The 25,365-nt window shown below is 41.1% G+C and overlaps 1 protein-coding gene across 3 annotated transcripts; it reads right to left on the reverse strand.

Annotated features, from left to right (window-relative positions):
• On the reverse strand, window positions 1-25,270 carry LOC309334966 (autocrine proliferation repressor protein A-like). 3 transcript variants are annotated; one of them, XM_081849789.1, is made up of 14 exons: window positions 25,144-25,270; window positions 17,047-17,196; window positions 15,525-15,699; window positions 13,926-13,974; window positions 12,863-12,985; window positions 11,193-11,291; window positions 10,973-11,062; window positions 8,894-9,023; window positions 6,444-6,564; window positions 5,597-5,732; window positions 3,764-3,852; window positions 2,821-2,893; window positions 1,855-1,920; window positions 1-907 (listed from the first exon to the last, which is right to left on the reverse strand). In XM_081849789.1, the coding sequence occupies exons 2-14, from the start codon at window positions 17,174-17,176 to the stop codon at window positions 788-790; spliced, it is 1,401 nt and encodes a 466-aa protein (XP_081705915.1). In that variant the 5' UTR covers window positions 17,177-17,196; window positions 25,144-25,270; the 3' UTR covers window positions 1-787. The 3 variants fall into 3 exon arrangements, with proteins under 3 accessions (XP_081705915.1, XP_081705914.1, XP_081705913.1); XM_081849788.1 differs by lacking the exon at window positions 25,144-25,270 and adding an exon at window positions 18,421-18,616; XM_081849787.1 differs by lacking the exon at window positions 25,144-25,270 and having other exon boundaries at window positions 17,047-17,660.
• Between the last annotated feature and the right edge of the window lie 95 nt (window positions 25,271-25,365).

Below are 25,365 nucleotides of genomic sequence, written 5' to 3' on the forward strand. Positions count from 1 at the left end.
ATGGTAGGAATGCCAGAAACAACCTTTATTTGTTAACAAACAGAAAACAAACAGAAAACAGCAAGAAATGATCAGGCAATGAAATCCCCAGCAGGTGGCTTCACTTCTGCCACAAAAATATAGTCAACTTTATTATCATCTCCATTCATCAGAAGGGAATCTAAAATGAAGAGATAACAGCCAGCCAAAGAAGCCACTCATTTGTTCTCTGACTCACATGGAATTTAAATTCAGTCACTTTACATGATGATTTACAATCCAGTTACAGTATAATCAATTACTTAGATTAGAGGCTACTTGTTCCCATTGAAGTCTATGAAGTTAAACTATCTTAAATCCATGCTAAGGAGTTGTGTATTAAATCTGCACTAAATGCTCCAATACTTGTACAGAATTTCAGTGAAGATTAACAGAAGATAGTGCTTTTCTTTCTTGTGATCCAGAGATCTGGGGATTACAAAGGCACACTTTCCTTTACTGCGTTACTTGTTCTGAATTCTGCAGAGCCAAGCCCTTTCTCCCATGCCCAGTAATTCTCATTCATTCACCCTCCTACCCATTTCCCATTGCCACCATAGCTAGTCCTTTAGGTCTCCTGATTGTGACCGACTTTCTCACCTGCCCCATGATATTACATTCCCCATCCCACACCTATTTCAGTTTAGCTGAGGTTGAACCTATGCATTCTCTGTGCAAGGTTTTTTCTCTGCCCACTTGCTCCTCCACACGTTTTTCTAGGTGCATCTCATGTCTTCCCCAGCAGGAGCCACAGCATCGCTGGTGGATGTCACACCAGCGTTCCATAGCACTCCTCTCCCTGGCAGTCTTCACATGGATAAGTATCTGGGATAATGTGAACCTCCGAAGTGAAAACATGTGGTTTGTTCTCAGGTCCTGGGAAAGTTACCTGGAAAAGAAATGGCAGTTCTTCTCAGTATGTTCCATTGCAAAAAATGGCATGGAGGCTGCATTGAAAGTTTACAGCACAGGCATATTTAAGAAATAATTATTATGCCTTACATTTACATCAGTGCCTTATGGCAGAGTACTTCATGCTTTCTCAAGTAGCTGGTTGCACACCAGTTTTCTGTCTCTTGGTTTCAAGTAATATATGAATACCCAGCTTTCAGGCATGGTAGTCAGAATGGATCATTCTTAGAAGGGTAAAATGAGTGAACTAGACTGAATGACAAGCTAAGCATTTGGTACTTCCAGTTTTTGCCTTAAGTCTTCTAGATAGTATAACAGCTTCATCTGAATCCTGAGGTGAACATTCAAACTGTGAGAAACAAAATGAGAAAGCTCTCCAAAAAAATACAAAGATGATTTTTATCTTTTACATGCAAACAGGTAAAAGAAACATCCATTATTCTTGATTTTGAAAGGGATGGAACCAATAGCTGCGGTCACTGTTTTCTCCATGCTACAAGAAATGTAGGAATGAAACAGGAGAAACCATGGCTTGATTACACCATCCAGTGAGTTTAATGCCTGGACAGGGATTTGGAAAACTATTTCCCGCTCATAGCCCCTGTAGACAATCACTCTGCTTTAGCTGAAAAAGCTGCAAATGAAAAAGCTGCAAATGCCAACCTTTTTTGGGGTTGGTGATGAAGATTTGGTACTGGAATGGGGTGGACATTGTGTGATCTGACAATCATAGACCAATGATGTCTATCCTGATTCCTTCTTTAACAGTCTAGTACTAATGTCCGTACATGACATTCCATCAGTTCTGGTGCTCAGTACAACCAGACTCTGTGTGTGTGTGTGTGTGTGTGTGTGAGAGAGAGAGAGAGAGAGAGAGAGAGAGAGAGAGAATCAAATACTAGACTCCATGGAGCTGATATTTACCTCAATAAAAAAGCCTCTCCATCCCAATAGTGGCTTGCTCATTTCTGCCATATAAACACCATTTTCCTGCAAAGAGATGAGACAGAAGAAGGCACTGAGAAGTGAACAGGAATTCTTGCATCACATTGCACTTAAGAAATTCTAGAACATTCATTAGTATGAATCTGGAGAAGAGTGAGGTGAGGTGAGGTTCCTGGTTCCACTGTTCCAAGGAAAGAGAACAGAGGAACAGCTATGGAGCCTGTGCTCAGTGGGGCAGGGTGGGGCGGAGGGTGATCCCACTTTTCTTCCAGGTGAACCTCAATCACTTCAAGTTTCCAATAGACAGAAACTTGTCCCATTTTGTTACACAGAGCAGGCTCTCACACCAGCATTACAAACATGTCACATCAGGAAAGAGGAGCCTCAGGCCCAGGGACTAAATGTGACCCTTGAAGACTTTCTATATGGCCCTTGGGATGTATATGGGTGTTTTTAGGAGTGCAGTATAAAGAAAATGTTATTTTCCTCACATCTTTCTGGGCAATTCTAGATGGAAATTGGCTCTGCTGGGCTTTGAAATGAAACCATCCCATGGACTCCCCCATGGGAAAGACCATGTTCCAGCTAACTAGAACATAATGAAGGAATCCTGTTTGTGTTACAGCAGGGTCTCTCCAGACTGCAAAACATGAACCTCTGCTCATCCAAGGGGAAAGCAAGAGCAATGACATTTTTGGGCAGCCAATCACTAATAGTAACCAGCAGGATCCTGTGCAACACACCTCACAATTATCTGAAATGAATGCACTATCCTGGGGGGGGGGGGGAACGGGACCCCAGCATTTAGCAAATTTGCAGATATAAGGAAATTTAATATCTCTACAACAGAAGCCCAGTTTTGTGCGTGCGTGTTTGGAGTGGGGAGACTTGGCCTCTTCAGCTGTGTGAAGAAATTGAGAAATCCTAAATCACAAACCCTCTTACCACTTTCTCAGCCGCACAGGGAAACCAAGGTATGATTCGTAAGCCAGCACTTGTGGACCACCTGAAGTCTCGCCTGAGAATTATATAGGAAAGAGGAGGAATGGTGAGCACTGAAGAAGCGACTTTTTTGAGTTAAGTACCACCAAGAATGCAACCTTTCACATATTGCAGCACAAGGGATATATCTGATGATAGAAAATAAAAATTCTGTTTATTTACTATGCAAGACAACTCACCATTATGATGGTCCTTTAACATTGTCAACCTGATCCCAAAGGTTCCAGAGCATACTCAGTAACCCACCCAGAGAATTCCCTCCTGAACCTTGTTTAGCAGGTTTGAAAACATACAAAAGGATTTCTGGCAAAGAATAAAAACTATATTTTTTGTGGCGCTGTTCACTGACACAAAGAGCACTCAGATTGCTTTCTTTTTTTTCTTTTTTTTTGCCAGAGAGAAAATATTGCAAGGCAGAGAACACCCCCAATCCACACTTTGAAAAATAATGTGGCAACCAAAACATAGACATCCTTCAAGAGGCACAGGTCCATGAAGTTTGCAATGCAGTTCTCAAGCAAAGTAATGTGCACAGAAAGGCATGTATTAGGGTGAAGTGTGCATATAAATTCACAGGTTAGTGAAGATGACATAAAATAACCTTACATTAAGGGGAATCGGTTGCAAAAATGTGTATTTTTGTCAAAATTGCATGTTAAGAATGTATGTTTTTAAGAAGAAATATGCATTAAAATGCTGGCAAAAAATTAATTGTAAATTGCAGTAGAAGTAGGGTCAACTGAATATAAGATTTGTAGAAAACAGAAACTAAGCGACCCCAAATTTGTCCATCCTTACTTATTTGTATGTTTATATCGACATTGTATGTTTTTATATCATTTTATGCATCAATACATTATATACACTATTTCTTAAATAATCCTACCTTTGAGAGTTCCCAGTGTCAGCAAAGAAACATTTAATTGCTGAAGGCACTTGATCTGTATATAGATAGACAACACCTTTGGTATCTGTCTAGAAAAAGAGAGAATGGGACAGAAAAATCAAGTGCTCCTCAAGCTATTATCCATTGCTATTACTGTCTGCAGGAGACAATTTCCTATATGAGTATAAGAAGCTGACTTATTCCTTGAGCAGGCACTTCTCTACATGGCAACAAAAATTTCAGTTCTAATCCCCAAAGCAGGGTGCCAGGAGTCAAAATATGAGTTTCTTGCTTTCTCCTGATGGCTACTGATGTCCCTTTGCCTTTATCAGTCTGGAAAATGAGTTTTAGAGGGGGGGGGTTGGGGGGATCCCATACCCTCCAACATTTCTCCAGTGAAAATAAGGATGGCCTATTCTATTTTATTATTAATTATTATATTTATACCCCACCCATCTGACTGGGTTGCCCCAGCCACTCGGGGCGGCTTCCAACATATATAAAAACATAATTAAACATTCAAAAACTTCCCTATACAGGGCTGCCTTCAGATGTCTTCTAAAGGTTGTATAGTTACTTAGCTCTTTGGCTTAGGGGTCATGCAACTCCATACCCTCCAACATTTTTCTGAAGAAAATAGGGAATTCCTAAGGAAAAGCAGGACAGTCCAGGATCAAATCAGAAACTGGGATGGCTTCTGTAAATCCTGGACTGTCCCTGCAAAATAGGGGTCCTGGCCAGGAGCCGGCAGTCAGAATGGGTTTCAGGGGAGACTCCTTATATCTTTGCTTGCCTTGGAGTCATGGGACTATGTATTTGTGCTCACTTTGTACCTGGCAATAAAGTTTGAGTGAAATCTATTGCTTTAATTTGAAGCAAATAGTTAAAATGCAATAAAAAGAAGTGTGTGTGTGTGTGTGTGTGTGTGTGTGTGTGTGTGTGTGTGTGTGTTTCACTGTCCAATGTGTTGCTAATGGGAATCCATCAATCACAGCAGGAAATGTGTGGCTGCCACCCCCAAGAGCCCCTCCTTGCCGGGGATTGGACAAGATGGCCCTTAGGGTCCCTTCCAACTCTACAGTTCTGTGATTCTGAGAGTCAGACCATTGGTCCATCTAGCTGAGTACTGTCTACACTGATTGGCAGCAGCTCTCGGGTGATTTCAGGTGGGATTCTCTCCCAGCCATATGTGGGGATGCCAGAGATTGAACCAAATACCTTTTGCCTGCAGAGCAAATGCGCTACCACAGAGCTATGGCCCTTCCTAGGCAGCTTCCAAAGATTTCAAAGGATATTCAATTTGACAGCAGCTATTGATTCAGTTGGCTTGTGTGAAAGACTGTCTCAGGCCACAGCCTGCATAAAGTCAACCCACACCTTTAAAATAAATTAAGACCCTGGAATTTTTCTTTGTGCTTTGCTTCCAAGGGCATATTCATGTTACATTTACTGAACCACATATTCTGATACAGTAATTAAAAAATAAAATGATAGGAGGCCAGAAAGAAATGTCACAACTTTCTGATATTCACTAGCAAAGCTCAGTCAACCAACCACACTTTGAAAACAGACAAATGTCATAATTATTTAAATCAGTTCCAATCAGTTGTTGAAGGACAACATTAATCAAGACTGATTCTCCTATAATCATAACAGCCTGTTTAAAATACTGATAACTTCCTAGGAAACAAGCTCAACTGAGTGTCCTTAGTAAAGGATCACATTTCATTATAAGGATTCCTTAATTGGTCCTGGCTTGATGTAAGTGATAAGACAAGCGTTATGCCTAAATTATTTCTGTCATTCAGTAACACAGTATCATTTTTTTCTTACCTCAGTCAGGTTCCAAGAAACTTGGGGCATGCTTAGATTCTGTATGGTGGCGAGATAAAAGGCTATACTTGTGTCCAAGATAGATAATCTAATCAGTGGGCGTAATGAAATCGCATGGAAAGTGTTTGGGATGGCCCTGCAGAGTAAAAGAGAGGTTTTTGAAAAAGAAATATCTTCATTGCAATAGACAAAGATGACATGTTCAATCTAATCACAGCTTCCTGAGTTTTCCCTCATTGAAAAGAAAACACACATAGAGAGAAACCCTACTGAAGACAAAATTACCCAGCATACAGAAAAAGAAGGCTTGATGAAGGAAGACTAGCATGACTTCTACAAACTGCAGCACGATGACAATTTTACAATTTTATTATATACGGTACTAAGAAAAGTTCGTACACAATACATTGTCTTGTAAAATGTGATTTTTAAAAAAGGGGGAAGCAGAGGGAAGAAGGCAAAATAGATCTCCTACTCACAAATAAAACTATGAGGGGCTAGGTATTACTGAGGGTAAAAACAAATGAAATGTTTTAGAGCAGCAGAGATTATTTTTAAACACTCCCATTGTATTTGTTTCAAAATTGCCTTTCATCTTCTCTTAATGGTTCTAAAATATTATAGCAGAAACTGGCTTTTCACAGCATGGATTGCTTGGTGTCCATTTGATCAGGTTCTCACTCCACAGAGGGCAGAATCAGCTATAAATCTGCAGTTCAGATTATCTCTCTTCACCCAAAACTACCAATCTGGAGTTCAAACTATCTGTTGCCTAACTAACAACCGCGATGGTTTCTGCCCTTCATCTAAAAAAGAGAATTTGGTATTTTTTCCAGTATGAACTTACCGGAAATATTTTTTAGCTGCTAGCTGAGGAAAGAAATTTCGGCTATAATCAGGTAAGAAAATTTCATCTCCTGTTGCAATGATTATGTACACAAACTTGTTTAAGTATCGCTCATTATATGCTGGGGATGGAAAAATAAATGTTATAGTAATGGGCAAAACATGCAATTCTCAAGTAATTACTACTTGTTTTATCATAAATCATCATAAAAAGATAACAAGATTGCACAGGAGTAATGGGAAAGAATAGGAACAGAGTAAGGACCACAAAGCCCTAAACAGGTGTATATGTTCAGGGGACAGGATACAGAGATGTGGAAGGTGTGGAAATTGCTGCAGTTCGTATGTCTGTTTGGCTTCTTTATTACTTATTGAATTTATATACCGCCCTATACCCTGAGGTCTGAAGCCTAAATCAGTCAACTGAATGCAATTGGTATATTGTTTGTTTCCCAATTAAAATTAATAAGTTTGATACTTCCTTTGCACACTTTGATTCTTTCTTTATGTATTTAACTGTTTAACTAAATTTGTATACCTCTTAACTGCCCCCCCAAAATGAACAAAAAACCCCTCCGTGATTGTTGTAGTTTAATGATGCTAGTAGCTGAATGATGCAGGAAGAAGGATAGAGAGGGAAGGGGACAAAGGGGGGGATGCTGAAAGCTTGGGGGCATGTATTTAAAGGAGGTTGCTGAAGGAAAGCATACAAAAGGCTCTAATCAGTGAACAGTTTGATTGTATAGTTGAATGACAAAATAATGGATCTAGCCCTAGAGAAGCCCACCTCCTTCCAAAGAATGTGTCCCATCCCTCCACTGTTCCCATCTCCCCAAAAGGTAGGGTGGGTGTCACCAGCATTTGTCCATCACATTCAGTGCTTTCCCCCCTAGAAAAATAGATGCCGGTACTCACCATGAAGTTGTTACAGTACATATCACACTTTTTAACAAAGAGGGGGGTGCTGGTACTGTGTACCCTTGAGTACCTCCTGAAAAATAGCACTGATCATGTCTGATTTCCGCTTGGTGGGGCTGGTGGCAACCTTCAGAAGTCAGCAGAAGAATGGACTCTTCCCTTTCCCCTGCACTTGATACTGTATTTGGCATGTTGGTGGTTTCTGCCTAGAATACTGTCAGTGAATACGGGTGTGTGGGAGATGTGGGGGTTTCATCTGAGTGGGCTGTAGGAAGTGTGTGGGTCACATCTGAATGCAGATCTGGACCATCTTGTAGGCAGCCATTTCCATGTTTGCCTGCATGGAAAGTAAGATGGGTCCAAGGGTGGGAAGAAGAGGTTGGCAGAGGTTTGTGGCTGAGGGGTAGGGAGTGTTGAATGTGAGTAAGGGAGAAGAATCTGCACAATGTCTTCAGCTTCATGATTTATCTTGCTCATTTAATTTTAACACTTCTCTTCCCATCCCCTCTGAAAGCTGGATGGCTAATATTGGGACCCTGCAGGGGGACCACTAATTGATAGGCCATTAGCTGCTTCATTTACTCTGAAGGAAGGAAGAATGGCGACCCACTAAGAACATTTAGATACTTTAAAAGTGTGAAAGACTGTGGTTTTAATTGACCATAACAGGCACTCTATCAGGAAAAGCATAGAATACACTGAAATAAATGGTGTGAAATCATGTAGCAATACTGACAATAATTACAACAAAAATATGAAACAAATTCACCATAGTAGACAACAAAAGAAATAATTATGTATTTGGTGGAATCTGACTTGCAGAAGAATAGAATTGGCTCTGGTTTTATAGATACAGATCAGATGGGCCCTTGCTAACTTCATTCTTCCCTAGCAGAATGGAACAAAAATATGACTGAGACCATAGAGCAAAGCAATGTTGAAAAGGAAGCCATTCTGTAGCATATATGCTGTTTGCCCATTTGCATCTTTGGTATTATGTTCTCCAGGTCATCAAGGAAGCAATAGGAGGGTTCCCCAGATCTGCACAGACTGAATACCTCAAGCAATCATCAGTTTGGCTTTCCAGTCCTACTAGCAGACAGCAGAGCAAATCCGCTAGAAGAATGTGACTTCTCCCCTTCTCCTTCTCTCATTTGCCCCAAATTGGTTAATGGGGGTTGGGATAACCCCTGGAATAGCACACAAGGGGAGGACAAGGCAGCTCATTCCATTAGACAAGCAGCAATGGATCAATCAGTACCCTTTTCTACTTCCCTCTATGAAACCATCCATTGGCCCCCATTAATCTGGTCCTTTCTCATCTATGGCCATGTCAGCAATCCATGGGAGCCTGGCCTATGACTATTCCTTTAAGATGCATACAGGCATTTTTAGGAATGGGGAAAATCTGCTCCTTAACTCCCTGCATGATGACCTCCTTTTCCCTGAGGATGTTTTCTTCACCAATGAATAGTGATTCTTCTCCTAGCGCTTCATTTATCAGAAAAGTCTGAGAAGGTAAGAACTGCTCACCATATGGATCAACATATGAATTTAGATTCTCGAACCGTGTAGTGTCTATCTGCCGAGTTAAATTCAGCTCATATTCAGGCTTCATGGTATATGACCAGCCACAGTATGCTCGGTATTGATGGTGCAAGTTCTACAGCAAAACAGACAGAAGTGAGTTCGGTGTACACCTATGACTTCACACATAGCACATGTCATATCTTAAGAACTTGAAGTCCTATCAAATGGAGGACAGTCACGAGATCTAGCAGGGCCAAGCTGATAAAATTCCAAACAAGACATGCAGTTATGGGTACATCATAGCAGCAACATTCATTATGAGGTCTACCTGATACTTTTACTGACATCTTTGAGGTGCTACCAAGCTGATAAAATTCCAAACAAGACATGCAGTTACATCATAGCAGCAACATTCATTATGAGGTCTACCTGTTTATATTTTAATGTATTTTACGTATGCTTTTAAATATGCTACAAATGGCTCGGAGACTTTTTATGTATCTAGTGACCAAGAGCTCATCCACACTTACCTTTTGCCTTGTGCTTTCTAGTCATAGGTCCATGCTATAAAGCGCAGTGCCTGAGCACTTCCCGCCCCCCCCCAACCTACTCTTTAATGCTGAATCAGGACAAACAGCAATTTGGGTTTTCTGTGGATTGGCGTTTGCTCCAATTCAGTAGTAAAAAAGGGGTTTTCCCAGGGAAGTTTGGGGCAAAAAAAGAAGGAAGAAAAGTGCTTGGACATGGTGCTTTAAAGACTGCACCTGTACCTAGAAAAATGGCACAAAAGGAAGTCTGGATGAGCCCCAACAGATCTCTATATTATTTTATCTCATGGCTTTCTTGTTATTTACTTGGGTTAAGTTGACAACTACCTCTTTCCATCCCACTGATAGGCCAGAATATTCAGAAAATTTCAGTATGACATCTTAATATGGATATTTGTACCCAGGGCTCTCAAGTGGATGCCACTGCCATTTTAAGGGATCAAAGGAGGCATTCATGGTGAATTTCAGCATATTTTTTTCTAGAAAACTAGCACTGTTTGTACCTAACCTGCTGGTCATGATACTCAGCTTTGTCTACATGGCATCTCCCTTACATTTATTGTGTAGCCATTCTTACTATTGTTGGATTGTACACAATCCCTGTTACTCTAGTTCTTGAAACCACCCAGGTCACCCTGCATAATAGCCAGGATTGTGGAATTTAATTTTCTAATTCCACAATCGTGGCTATTGTGGAAAGTTTTCTTCCTCCCCTCGCTCAATAACCTGATGTCTGAGTTCATGAGGCAATGTTTGGGGTCAGATGATTTGAGGGACAGTCTTCACTCATGAGTCTGCCCATCCCCTAAAATTATTGAAGACCTTACTTGCTCTCCCTTTGTCTTCAGCAGTGTGGTTGATGAGGACACAGGACAGGGCCTTTTCAATAGTGATGCACCGTGCTGAGAATGTGAAGTACCATTCCTCAGGTGTATGGTTCTCTCTCTGTCTCTTAGCCTTCTTGTAAATATATTTTAATTTTTCCAGGTTTGGGAGAAAGCTGCATTTTGCTGTTTTTTAACCCCCAGTTCTTTGGGAAAATATTCTGATTGTCTTGTATTTATCTATATTTATACCTATCTATAAATCTAGTTCAGGGCCACATTAGGGGCTTTTTATTAGACAGGTAGGGTACATTCCTTATAAATAGTTTGTGTGTGTGTGTGTGTGTGTGTGTGTGTGTGTGTGTGTGTGTAGTCTTCAAGATCTCTGTAAGCTTCAGCCTGCAGCTGAGTTAGAGGTTGTGAAGTATATCCTGCACAGCCTATCAAATGTAAGGGACTGCATTGATTTTTCTTGTGTTTTAATGCTGCTTTGTGAGCATCCTTGGACATTTTATTTTTATTTTATTTATTTTTCTTTTCAGGAGACCCCCATTCCCCCCACAGAACATTTTATTGAAAAGGTGGTATATACATGAACGAACAGTGAAGTTGCCCAGGGTAGCATAATCTCTGCATCTGAAGTCAATACTATTGGCATGTTATTGGGAAGAACTATGCTGTTCCCTACTGTGAAGAAACTGGATTCTCACCTTAATGATATTCAAAAGATCAAATACAAGTGGAGTAAAGGACACAACTCTTTCATCCACAGCTGCCGCAAGCCAGGCAGTCCAGCCACGCTGCCATAAGGAGAGAAAAGAATGAGGTTGCAAAGGTGCACTGGGAGCCGGATGGCAAGTGCAGAAGAAGCAAAAAGAAAACAATGTGCAGGAAATGTCAAAGGAGTACAGACCTGCACTTCATACATACCTTAGAAGCACCCATCAAAGAGAACTTTGTGATGTTCATCATCCCACCAGATTCTTTCAGTAGTAAATCTGTTACAGTGTCCATGGCCCGTACAGCAGCCTGTACACAAGAGAAAAGGATTACATCCTCTGGAATTCAAAGGAGATACTTGTTGGCATGGCATAATGACAATGCCATCACCAGAAGGTTTGTCTTCAGAGCGTTAATGGAGCCCCATGCTAATCTGCAAAAGTAATACTGAGGGTGCACACAGTGTATTAATGTGAGGAACAGTACTCATCACCAACTGATGAGTAATTCTAAAAACAGAATGAATAAATCTCACTGATTGGTAACTTGGAAACTACAACTAACCCAGAATGTGGCTTCCAGACTGGTGAGTGAGAGTGGCCACCGGGACCATATAACGCCCGTCATAAAAGATCTGTGTTGACTTCCAGTACATTTCAAAGCACAATTCAAAGTGTTCACGCTGGCCTTTAAACAGCTTCGGCCCTGTATACCCCCATCATTCAGCCCAGACACTAAGATCCAGCTTCTGGTGGTTCCCTCATTGCAAGAAGTGACGTTACAAGGAACCAGACAGAGGGACTTCTTGGTAGCCGGACCCATCCTATGGAATGTCCTCCCATCAGATGTCAAGAAAATAAACATCTATCTGACTTTTAGAAGATATCTGAAAGCTGTACAGGGGAGTTTTTAGTGTTTGATATTTTACTGTGGTTTTATAACTTGTTGGAAGCCAACCATAGTGGCTGGAGCAACCCAGTTAGATGGACCGTAATAATAATAATAATAATAATAATAATAATAATAATAACAACAACAACAACAACAACAACTGTTTAGTTTTAGTTTTCTTCTGTTCTGTTTCTGGGGTTTTTTATAGTTAGGAATGGACAGGTTTTAATAGCCACATCCTTTAACGCACACAACAAAGATTTTTTGGAGAAAGTTTCTTCCTTTGTTTGAACTCCGTGGATCTTACCTCTGACTAGACAGGTATTGAAATCAACTGCAATTCATGCCATTGTATACAGTGCTCATGTTCCATAATACTGTATGTCAATAGCTCAGGATTCTTGTCCACAAACAGTCTACTCATGTTATAGAAAATAATTTAATTTACATGTTCTGAAAAGAAATCTAGACTTTCTTCAGCCATTCTAAAATATTATCATGCAATGAAACTGAAAGAAATCGTAAGGGGGGGCTTTTTATACTAACAGGAAAAGCTCACTTTAAAATACAGTGGTACCTTGGTTTACGAACTTATTCTCTTCCAGAAGTTCATTCTTAAACCAAGGTGTGCTTTCCCATAGCAGTGGAGGACTCAATTTACAAATGGAACACACTCAACAGGAAGCAGAACATATTCTGCTTCCAAGGCAAAGTTCACAAACCAAAACACCTACTTCTGTGTTTGCAGCATTCTTAATCCAAGTTGTTCATAAACTAAGCTGTTCTTAAACCAAGGTACCACTGTATTGGTATAAGCCCTGGCAGTCAAGCTGGTAGAATTGCTGTGAAAACCATGAAGTAGAAATTTCGTGCTACCACCCCATCCAGATGATAGCACTCATGGCCGGAAACAACAAAGAACATGCTCCATAACAATGAAAGTGTCTGTTTGCTAGCCAATCCAGGAAGAACAAAGAAGCCAGAGTTACCTTGACCATTGGGAACAAAATCAGCACATCTGGCCCTGCAGTCTCATCGTTCATGAACTTCCACCATGAGCAAAATAGTTCATCATTTTCCAAGCTGTTCTTGCATATTTCAATGGGGTATTTCTAGAGGCAACGTGGATGAAACATTAATGGGTTTTTGATTGAGCCCAGAGTTCCCAAACTTGTTACCCCCCCTTTAAATGATCTGTATTTCTTTGATTTACACACATCTTTGAGATACAGTGCTAGGGATAATTTATTTTAATTCTAGTATTTTGAACACTTTTGCAAATGGAATGGCAATTTCTTCTCATAAATTTACACTTTGTTTTAAAGAATAGTTCTTTAACAAACTGTAGACTTCTATTGGATTTTGCTCTGTGAAAGTAAATGCTCTCCTCAATAGAGTGTATTAGGAGAAAAAAAATCTGTCACGGAAGCCTCTGGTAAAACAGTGTGCCAGCCAAGTCTTGCCCCAGCTAGACAAAAACCAAAACACTGCTATCCATCAAAATTCACACTTTTCTGAATTGTGTGCACGATGACAGACACTCACTGTCTGTACTTTTTGGAAACAAAGACATTATTTTGGATTGGGGTGTGTGTTTAAATGTGTCTGCTGTTCTCTGTATTGTTTTAAACTGTTTTTAGTGTATTTTTTATAGACTGTGTTGAGATCATGCATGAAAGCAATTAATACTAAATACTTTATTAGTGGAAATAGCATACAAAATGCATAACACTGGGGATTGAGGGCTTTCAAAAATGTGTGCATTACATGAAATTTCATACAAGAATGTGTACATCAGGATAAATTTGCAATAAAATGCTGATGAATTTTCATGAGACTTGAAAAAAAACCCCCAGCAACAACTAAACCACAAAATGATGTGGAAAAATGAATTTAATAAAAAAATGAAAAATGGAGAGAAACCACAATTCAAAGATTTGTGTCCCCCCCCTTTCACCCAACAAATTCATTCTGTGAAACTCTTAGATGAGAATTTTGAAAAGGGTGTGTGGAGTTCCCAGTATGGGGGGCGGGGAATCAAACAGGACTTACAAGATAGGTGATTGGCTGGTTTGGGATCTGCTGCACGAGAGCTGCACAACTTCAGAGAGAAAGCAAAGTATTAGTCAACAGTTTCAGTTCTACAAAGGCAGTGAAAGTGATTCATGCTTCTTGAAAAAGAACATCAACCCAAGCAAATGCCCTCTAGTCTACAGACGTGATGTCAAAGATACCAGAGTCCGCAGTTCCAGGCAGCTTATGGCCTAGTCATGAAATCAAGGCACACTATATTACACTCTGCACAGAGGACGCAGAGATTTTATGAATATGCTGTTACGTTAACAGTAAATCATGGTCATCATAGTTTCTTAAAGGATTTTAATGTGATAGAATGAGCATAGAGAAACTTTCTTGAATACAGTGAATTGGGTTAGATCACCTTTAGACTGTTAACTTTATTTTTAATTGCTTTTTTATCTAGCCATTTAGCACTGAATATTTTTTCCTCCAATTGCACTCACAGGTTGCAAACATATCATACCTCAAGCTTATTTGTCTTTAATGGTAGGGATATTTAAAATATATCTTGTTACGACATTGACTTACAAATGTGGTCGCGCACAGCCCCCCGGATCCCATTGCGGCTCCCAGTAGTTCGGGCTGGCTTCACCCTCCCCAGGCTGGATACCTGGAGGTCTCCGCCTACCTCAGCCAATTGCCCAATCCTGCTTGGGGAGGCATTGCCAGGGGATCGTCTAGGTAAGGGGAGGGACTGCCCTGCCCAGACAGCAGAAGGTGAATCTTTCTTGTGAAGCGTCAGTTGGCTCCAGAGTTGTCTCCCTACATCTGAAACTTAATAAAGTTGTGGACAATTTTAATCCCACAGCACGTTGTCTTGAGTCATTATTCCACTAGGGGGTCGCCTAGAATTAGACGAAATTTGCTGTCAAGGTCACCACTTCTGAGGGCACCAACACTACCACATTTGAGGAAAATAGGTGCATTGGTAGTTATTGTTGTTTTGGGGTGGGTGAAAAAAGGAATCACTTCATCCAACCTAGTGTTTTGTGGACAGTTAGTCTTCAAATTGCAATGGAAGAGGTGTCTCTGGGTAAGATACCAGCCAAATATCTGAGAAATAGATTATTAAATAGAAATAGATCCAGGGATGTTTATATGCTAGGCATCTTTAAACATTGATCTTTTCATTACAACAGAGCTCTGCCTTTGCTTTCAACTCACACTGATGTTATTATTTATATGATAAGCTCAGAGACATTTAGTTTAGCCTTTAGTAGACACTTTCCTGCAGTGTTCTGTCTTTGTATGTCTGAATTGCCAAGACACTATGAGGCAATTCAGGGATCCTACTGTTGACATTTGCACCTCACATATGTCCAGTTTCACTTCAGACAAACCCAGTATCTTCCTGAGACATCCTTCCTGGAATCAGGATTTCTCTGAATCTGATGCATGCCTCTAACTCCCTTCATCACTCCACACCCCAGAAAAGTTTGTTCTAAGGTGCAGTCCTCCAGCACGTACATCTGGCTCAGTTCTCTATTCTAGTAGGGCTACTAATTCCCTTAATAGTCTGAACTGAACACAGTAGAACTAATGACATGCGCAGTAACCCTTCACTTTACTTACGACCCAGTAGATGTTGCCGCATTAATGGCATCATCAGGAGTTAAGTCCGGGATATCAAGAGCAATATCATTTCTTCCATTCCCAATCATCAGCAAACATGAGTCCTTTATCCTTTGGTTCTTTGACACAGCAATGGTCATCGTATGCCACCAGATTGATCGGTCCACTTCAGAATCTGAAAACAGATACACAGAACTGATATTTAGTTAATACAAAGGAAAGAGAGAGTTAGCCAAGAAGAAACTAAAGCAAGGGCACTAGACTCCCCCTGACAATGATAAAGTTCATTAGGGCATGGATGTTGTTGGACTCCAACTTCTATGAGTCCCAGCAGTTGTAGCCAATGGTCAGGAATGACAGGAGTTGTTATTCAGCAACATCTGGATGGTCACAGGTTTTCCACCCTTAAATTAGGGTCACCATCTTCCCATTCAAGACGCAGTTACTTCTGCCATCGTCCCTCACTCCCAGGTTGGAATTCACACTGGAACTCCTTTCATTTGTGAGACAACTACTGAATTTCCCCCCCAGTTTGTAATTGCCACTCTTGCTGCGCCCTGCTGAGGGCTGTATTCACACCATACATTTAAAGCACAATGAAATCTTAATTTTTCTCCTTCAAAGAGTCCTGGGAACTATAGTTTACCCCTTAAAGAATTACAATTCCCAGCACCCTTAATAAACTACACTTCCTAGGATTCAATGGGGTGGTTTGTATTGGTTGTTATTTGTTTTTGTTTTGTAAAGTTCTTGAAGGGTGTGTTTTTGTTTTTGTTTTCAATTAGCAGTATATTATTTTTGCTCCCGTTTTGCCTAATTTATTACAGATGCATGTGTTCTTTGACAGAGAATTCACTGAATGTTAAGGATGCTTTCACGTGCCCTTTTTGGAAATGAATGAGTTGAAGGATCTCGCAGAGGAGTTGGGCCATTTAGCAAAGAAGACTGAAGAGAGGGCAGCTTTGAGAAAAGACTGTACACAATCTAGGATGACCATCAGGAGAACAACTTCCATCTACTCTAAGCTGTTTTACCTCTGGCCACCTCCCCTAAGCAAGTTGACAGCAGACTGGAAAGACGAGACTTTCTCCTTACTTTGCAAGAACCCTCCAATATTTATGGCTGTTTAAAACTCATATATTGGATTCCTGTTAGGGTCTCAAAAATGATTCAGTTTCCCCTTCCATAGCCAGCCACAGGGAGACCCAACGATTATCTACTGCTGCTCATAGAATCATAGAATTGCAGAGATGGAAGGGGCCCTGAGGATAATCTAGACCAACTCCCTGCAATGTTGGAATATGCAGCTGTCCTGTATGGGGATCAAACCTGCAACCTTGGCGTTATCTGCAACACACTCTAACCGACTGAGTTATCCTGGTTCATGTTTCCTTACCACCCACAGAGCGGATCACACCCACCCAGCAGCCACCTCCCTGGATTAGGTTCCCTCTCATCCTCCACAAAGAAAAAGGGCACAGCGGAAATGCCTTCCTCCATATTTCAAAACTGCTGCTCTCACCATTCTGCCACTTCAGGGAGGTCATGTTGACGGTATAGACGGTCACGCCAAGCCTGTCTTCCTTCTTTGTGACAGTGTAGTTGTAGTGAGGGTCATATTGCTTGACGTAGTCATCCAGGGCTGTCTGCATCCATCCAGAGGGCAGGCAGGCTGCCAGGAGGAGGAGAGAGAAAGCAGCATACATGGTCAAGCAGGTATAGTTGCCTTGAAAGAGGTACCTGCCTTTGTTCAGCAGCAGTTCTCCCACTTCAGATCACAGTTGCTCCCAGCAGGAAAGCTCCACAAGGCTTGGTGGTGTGTGCCAAAGCTTTCATCTAGAGCTGTTCTTTCCATGAATGTCACAACAACTTTCTCCAGTATTTATATAAGTCTTGTAGCAGGGAGGGCCCTGAATCACATGGCCAAGACAGCATTTATGCAGATTTATCTAATGAGCGCAGGAAATAATTCTGCCAGTTATTCTTTATTGACTTCCAGTCACAAAGCACCCTCCCACTTATCACTTCAGGCCTGTAGCCAAACTGAGGCCTGTATCTGCTCTGTGTCACTTGCAACATTGGTTCACCTCCCCTATGCACTTTTTGAAAAAGAGCATTTCAAAATGGCAGAATGACATCTCCCAGTTAACAACTCACAGGTTCCTTCTAGAATGGAGGGGGACTTCCTGGTAGGAAGTCTAAAGGAAGAAGACAAGACATTATATTTATACGCAACAGTAGCCGCAAGGTTATTGATTGTGAAAAATTGGAAAAGTGGTATTATACTGACAAAAACAGAGTGGCTTGCCAAATTATTGGAGTATTACAATATATCCAAAACAATGGGAGAAATTGGAAGGATCTCAAAAGAGAAGATAGACAGGGACTGGAAGGTGTTTAAAGGATACTTGCAAAACCATATTGAAAAATCAGAACTCTGATTAGAATAAACAAGTTCCGTTTTAAATACTGAAATACTAAATAAGATGGATAACAATGTGTAATAGAAAAAGAAGCAGAAAATTGGGTTAAAGGTGTGTGAAAGAAAGTAATAGAAGTGGAAAGAAATTGCAATTGAGTAGATTGGAAGTCTAACACAAAGGTGGGATGAGGGGTGAGGGATGGTGATGGGAAAAGGAAGTATCCGTGGGATTGAGTGTGGGTATGTTTGAACATTTTTAAGGATGTATGAAATGTATGTTTGTATATTCGTAATATGTGTGTATTAATGCTGAATTATTTTAATAATAAAAACTCCCCCCCCCCAAAAAAATAGAATGGAAGGGGAAATGTTTTGAGGAACTAATTAGTAGCAAATGCTCAACTTCATCTGAAGTGGTGGTAGTCCCGTCTCCCTTTAATTACTTGTTTTCTCAGCATGTTTTAAGACCCTTACCATAATTTTTTAAAATATCCATGAATTATTATGACCATGAGAAGAGTCCTGGTGGATCAGACCAAAGATCTATCAAGTGCAGTGGCCTATTTTTCACAGTAGCCAACCAGAGGGGAAGCCCACACAAGCAGGACGTGAACTGGGGTTCGCCTGCATCATGACTAGCAGCCATTGATAGCCATTGTCTAATCACCTTTTAAAGCCATCACCACACCTGTCATAATGTATACATGCCTCTCATGCCCCCTTTATTCTACTATAAACTAAGAAGCCCCAAATGTCAGAAGGGCTCCAGTGCCCTGATCATTTTGTTTGCTCTTTTCTGTATTCACAAATGCCCTTTCAATGATATATTTAAGGCAATTCCCATATGCACACGTCTAATTTTTGGGCTTCTCTCCTCCCACTTCTTCGTGAGGAGGAATAACTGTACAAAATAGGATGTCCCTAGTTTCTGATGAAAATAGGGGCATCCTATTCCATGGCAGCAGCAGCAGCAACAACAGTTGTTGTTATACCCTGCCCATTTGGCTGGGTTGCCCCAGCCACTCTAGGATAGTCCCTGCGCCATTGGTTGGTCCTCTGCCACGTCATCCCAAGGCTATCCAATCCGGACAGTCCAGGGGCATGACGCAGGCTATTTAAACTTCCCACGGCCGAGGACATGTTCCTTTTCTCCCTGCTCGGTCAGTTCCAATGCCTAAGCCAATACCACTCACATTCTGTAACCAATAAAGTTGCGGCCTTTTTCGCCCATTAACCTAAAATACTGTTTCGTGTGTCTTTATTCCACTTCCTGGAGGGTTTGGAACCTTGCCACGCAACTTACCGTATTTCCTTGGCTCAAGGGTTGCATAACTCCATACCCTCCATATATTGCGTTTATCTTCCTGATTCTCTTTCTAGTTGCATATTTATTAGTCCCAACAGGAAGAGATCTGGTTTCAGTTGAACATTAACCTTCAAAATCTTCTGTATCAATGTATGTATTTTTATCCTTTTTTAAAAGCTTTTTCTACAGATCCACCTTCATGTTCTTGACATTTCCAACATACTGTACACTTGGAACATTTTTATACATTCTAAATAACTTCTCAGGAGTTAGATACCAACAGTATGTCATTTTGTAAAAAAATCTCTTTTAAATCATAACACAATGTGTATTTTAACCCTTTAGTCCATATATGCTCCCACTGTTCGATCTGTATATTATAACCCATTTTTTGTCAATTTAATAATGCATTCTTATCTCGTTCCTCTTCCATTTCAAATTTCTGATTTGTTTGCAGGGAGATTAAATGACATTGCATAAATCAAATGATATCCTACAATTCCCCATGCAATCCCAATCACTTACCTTATCACAAAGGGTGGAATTTTAATAAAAAACTCTAAGCGGTCGCACAGCACCACCAAATCAGCTGTAATTGTACAACCTGAATTTGCTGGTATGTGATTGAATCTCAAGCCAAAAGCATCAACAGTCTGGAAGCACTCTTAAGTGCACAAAAGCTAGAACAGGGTCTCATGTGTACACCCAATTTAAGACTGAGGTCACTACCTGCGTATTTAAGTCCAGGTAGGTATAGTCATGTAACAGGATTACTTGCACCTTGGTGTATCCATCCTTAACTGAACACAATGGATTCCCAAATTCTTCATCTACTCATGATAAAGATTAGAATATAGGTATGGTACTATACCTTTAAACATTTGCAGTTCATATGAGTTTAGGAAACAGTACGAAATAAATTTGTACTTTGCCTCTGAAAAGAATCATGAGATTGTTAAAGAGGTTGGTTGATTGATTTGGAGCCTTTGTATCCTGCTGTTCAGCCAAAAAAGACTCCTAGAGCACATTACATGCACTCAACTAAAACATGACAGTCCTTTGCCCAAGGCTAGCAGTCTAAAAACTTAACACAGAAGTGAAAAGGGTCAAGGGAGAAAACAAACTCAGGTGCCAATTCTTATATAAAGTATAATACTTCTGATGACTAGAAAGCACAGAAACAGCTCAGGGGCAAACAGGAGGTGTCTGATGGAGCTGTGCTTTCTGCAAAGCTGGTAGAATGAACCCTGCTTCCCATCAGTCCCACATGCAATGACAGGAACACTCATTTATCAGGCATCTCTTAATATAATGAGCACACATGTCACACTAATTTTTGCAATTGTAATTGGAATTAGATTGGTTGCATTGCATTCCTAATTAAATAATTTGAGTATGGTCTGCATCAAGTGAGAAACAGGAATGAGATGATCTGATTAGCATTGCATAATGAACCGTGGTTGGAGTTTGTGTTTGGACGTGATGTGGGTCAAGCCCTTTTGGAGTATGGCACTCAAAGACCAGTGAGAACGGAATGTGAAGGCAGCATGGAACGACAGTTTAGGGGTGGGGATATTGTAAGTGGACAATCAAATTGTGTGAAGGAGCACTTCCTTTTTATCTATCCCAAATATCCCAACATTCAGCTGCCTTGGATCTCCACGAGTTCTAGTGTTATGAGGGAGAAAATGTTTTCTCTGTGTGAATGCAGCCTCCAGCAGGGGCTGTTGTTGTTGTTGTTATGGATTAGGATGTCCCTATTTTCATCAGAGAACTGTTGGAGGGTATGCAGTTGGTCCCCTGCAAGATAAGGGAGTCAAATGTGTACTAAAGGAAGATAAGGAGACAGCAGAGGTGAATGGTTGTTGGTTTTTGTTGGTTTTTTGTATCTGTCTTTCCAAAGGAAGCTATAAGGCACATCCCTATGCCTGAACTAACATTTTCAGGAGGAGAGTCTGAGGAACTGAGGCAGATAATGGTAACAAGCAGTGGTGTAACATGGGTGGCCAGCACCCGGGACAAAGCAAGTATTGCGCCCCATAAACTATTAAGTGATTACAGTATTGCATGGGTGTGTGTGAGAGAGAGAAGTGGGGAGAGTGTAATAGAGTCTCAGTCTGGCAGAGAGGGAAGGCCAAGGCAGCGGGAGTATGCCATGCCAAAGGGCTGCTTGCTGTTGAGGGACATCATCGTGGCCAGCAGGATGGGGGGGGGGGAGTCAGGCATCCGTGGGAACACACAACACAAAGAGGCAGGAAAAGGCACACAGAGAAACTGCAGCCTCAGCTGCTGCCACCAGCCTTTCAGATTGTTATATGCACCAAGATGGAAGGACTTATTATTGCCTACAATTGAAGGATGATTATTGAAATTAATGAATTTTGCTAAGATGGCAAAGCTGACATGCTTAATCAGAGAAAAATCACTAACGACATTTATTGATTAGAAACCCCTTATTGGACTTTCTGCACAAAAAGGAAAATGAGCTTTTAAGATCTGGGTTTGAAGACTGAAAAAAGGTTCGTTTATAGAAAGTAGAGGAGTTGCATGTTATTATGGAGTAAGAGTTTTGCATAAGTTTTTTAAGCTGATAGACGGAGATTTGAAGTCTTTTCTTTCTTTCTCTTTCTTTCTTTTAGATTTTATATTAAAAATGCTTGATATCTGATGTTGACATGCATATTTTTTCTTTGTTTTTTTAAAGCTATTTTTATTAAAGCTTGTAAAACAAACAAATCAGAGATAATGCTCAAAATATAGCTGACATCATCTAACCACCTTGCAGGATTAATCAGGATGAATGCTCAACAAACTGGTCATTTGCAAGTAGTGATGGATGACTATGCCACATCCAGTTTTCCCAGTTTCTCGTTTTCCTGTTTTAAGTTCAGCTTTTTACATTTCCATAATTCTATAAACTTTATAATGTCACCTCTTCCTCTGTCCCTTTTGAACAGACCCTGAATGTCTTGTATGCCCCAGAATGTTTCCCAGTGCATAACAAATGCAAACGCTTCCTACTGACATCACTGTCTCATCAATTAAATATTATCTTAAATGAATTAAATGCATGTAAACTTTGTGAAGTGTTTCCTGTAAAGGGATTAGTTGTTCTTGTAAATGAATTGAAACCCCACTTTTTTTTTTTTTTTTGCATTACAGTAGCACTAATTTGATATGATGACTGAAAAGATGCCGGTTTTATTAGGCAGAATATGACTTCATTAAACCATTTCTTGTCTCCTGAAACTTTTCCTAATTTCCTCTTCTTGAACAGGATTGTTCTGTTTGGTAGCAAATCATACCATTTCCACACTCTGTTTCTTCAAAGTGTGTTGCACTACCACCAAAGACAAGAGTTCAGTACAGGACAAACTGTCACAATGCCAATGAATAAACATGAAATGGTTTAGACGAGACTCCTTTGCTCTGCATCTCTTTTGATATGCAGCCAGCGATAGATCTTTCATAAAACGAGGCACCTATGTCCAATATATTGGTTCTGTACTCAACTTGTCCCTGTTTAAGTGAATGCTATGCTGTCCAAAAATGACAAAGAAGAATTTAGAAATGTTACACCCACCACACAATGGGCACATTGAAGTCTCCATTTTCTTTTAGGAGAGGATAAATGATTTTGATGGGCAGAGACTTCAACAGTATATGTGTCTGGGTTTTTGTTTTTGAGATACATTCTGGGGCAATCAAAATAGCTGCCACAATGAAAAATGCCTTTGCCATTCTCCAACTATCAGCAGTTACTAGAGCAGAGCTTTCCAAACTTTTCATGTTGGTGACACACGTTTTAGATATGCATCATTTCATGACACAGTAATTCAGTTTTACTAGCAAACCAAAGGTTAAACCAGGGGTCAGCAAACTTTTACAGCAGGAGGCCAGTCCACTGTCCCTCAGACCTTGTGGGGGGCCGGACTATATTTTGAAAATAAAAATAAAAATGAACAAATTCCTATGTTCCTATGTAACCCAGAGATGCATTTTAAATAAAAGGACACATTCTACTCATGTAAAAACACGCTGATTCCCAGACTGTCCATGGACCAGATTTAGAAGGCGATTGGGCCAGATCCAGCCCCCGGGCCTTAGTTTGCCTACCCATGGGTTAAACAAACCCCTTTCCAGCCCCGGGAGGAGAGTGGGGAGCATTCATGTGACTCACCTACACACTGCAGCCGACACACTAATGTGGTGACACACAGTTTGTAAAGCCCTGGAGGACTAAATGTTAACTACTGTTTTGGCCAATGGCATTTACCTTGCTGGGGGCTATTCTGTCCCCCATGCTAACTTATATCTGTATGAAGGCATTGGGAGCTGTCGTCGGGAGATTTGAAGCACAATGTCATATGTATACTGATGACACTCTCTGCATTTCATTTGAACCGGTCTCTGAAGGCAGTATTGAGATGGATGGGGGCCTTGGCATAACCAAGGGGTGCATAATCAAGTAAATAAATAAAATTTATTAACTAATGGACCAATTGCATCACAGATAACTCAGTTCTCCCTCTCCCTGCCCAACATAAATCCTGGTATGCCCATGGATGGAGGCCAGGTCCAGGCTGGGACGTTTTGTCACCTGCGGCAGAACTGAAAGTGCCGTCTTCCGGCACCATGGCCTTCCCCTCTGCAGCCACAACAGGCAGCCATTGCAGTCACCTGTCACCACCGCCTCCTTGTGCACAGTGCACAGGCACACCAGCACACCATCCCATCCCCTCTCCCCATAACTCTCCTCTTCACAGCACAAGTGTCCTGCCATTGGTGATGCTCTGGGCTGGTCAACATACTGCTGTTGCACCTACACACTGCAGACAAGGAGGAGGTGGCAGCAGATCTGGTCTCCAAGGAGTATGCCATGGCAGCCACCTACCACTGCCACCTCTCCCACAGCTGTTGCCACCCTGGTGGGCTCCATGGAGGCTAGATCTGCCACCTCTGTCTGGATCCTGGCCCTTGAGGCAGCTGACTCACCTTGCCTCATGGACAGGCTGGCACTGACCTTTATACAGTGGTGCCTCGCAAGCCGAAATTAATTCGTTCCGCGAGTTTTTTCGTCTTGTGATTTTTTCGTCTTGTGAAGCACGGACTTTGGAAAAGCTTCAGAAAGCAACAAAGTCTTCAAAAACCTCAAAAAAGGCTACCACACCGTGTGCTATGAGTTGCTCCTCGAAGTGAATGGACAGTTTTAAGAAAAAGGAAACAAACTCGCAAGACAAAGGAAACAAACTTGCAAGATGTTTTCGTCTTGCAAAGCAAGCCCATAGCGAAATCCGTCTTGCGAAGCAACTCAAAAAACGAAAAACCCTTTCATTTTGCGAGTTTTCCGTCTTCCGAGGCATTTGTCTTGCGAGGTACCACTGTATAGGGCAGCCTCTCTGACTAACTCAGCCACTGGCTCCCTTCTCCTGAGCCTCGCAAGGCAACTACTAATAACACACTGGGAATTTATATTCAGGCCTCAGTTTTTCTCTAGTCTATTCCTCACACCTTTCCTTGGCAACTAATTTCCCCTTCATCTCCTCAGCTGTCTCTCTCTGACAGGTAACTCCCAACTGCCGAGAATCTCTGGCAGACTGCTGTCACCCAGACCTATCAAAATTAATTTACCTGAGCCAAGCCCAGCTAATACATTTTCAAAGCAAAAGTCTCTCTTTCTCTTTCTCTCTCACACACAAACAGCTACAGCTAAAGAGGCTTGCAACGTGGTAACAGTATAAGGCCTTGAACTTTGAGAACACATATTTTTTCCATCAAAACACAAACAGACACACATATAACATTTCTCCACACCAGTGTAATACTCAAAGCTGAACCATTGAAATTAATGGACATGGTTAACTTAGGCCCACTGTATTTGCTATGCCTACCTTGAGGAGCGCTTAGTTGGAGACAACCCTATATTTCTGCAGAGTGCTCTAAAACAAGAATCTACTGAACAGAGGAATGATAAGCCCCTGATGTGAAATAAGGAGACTGAGGTGGACTTCAGCACCATGCAAAGGTAATCGTCCCATCAGTGCAAGGATTGCTGCTTGCCTGAGGGAACCATCTTCCCTCCCCCACAATGCACTGTTCTGCTGCAATAGATG

Source organism: Podarcis erhardii (genome assembly GCF_964252035.2).
Source record: "Podarcis erhardii genome assembly, chromosome: 2".
NCBI classification, from domain to species: Eukaryota; Metazoa; Chordata; class Lepidosauria; order Squamata; family Lacertidae; genus Podarcis; species Podarcis erhardii.

What these genes read in the sequence shown, in the direction of transcription:
- LOC309334966 (XM_081849787.1), bottom strand. Translation starts at nt 17,230, where the DNA reads ATGTATGCTGCTTTCTCTCTCCTCCTCCTGGCAGCCTGCCTGCCCTCT. An exon ending in ATCTTTTGAATATCATTAAG is followed by an intron (nt 9,024 to 10,972) that starts GTGAGAATCCAG and finishes GTTTTGCTGTAG; the next exon opens with AACTTGCACCATCAATACCG. An exon ending in TTCATATGTTGATCCATATG is followed by an intron (nt 6,565 to 8,893) that starts GTGAGCAGTTCT and finishes TTCCATCCCCAG; the next exon opens with CATATAATGAGCGATACTTA.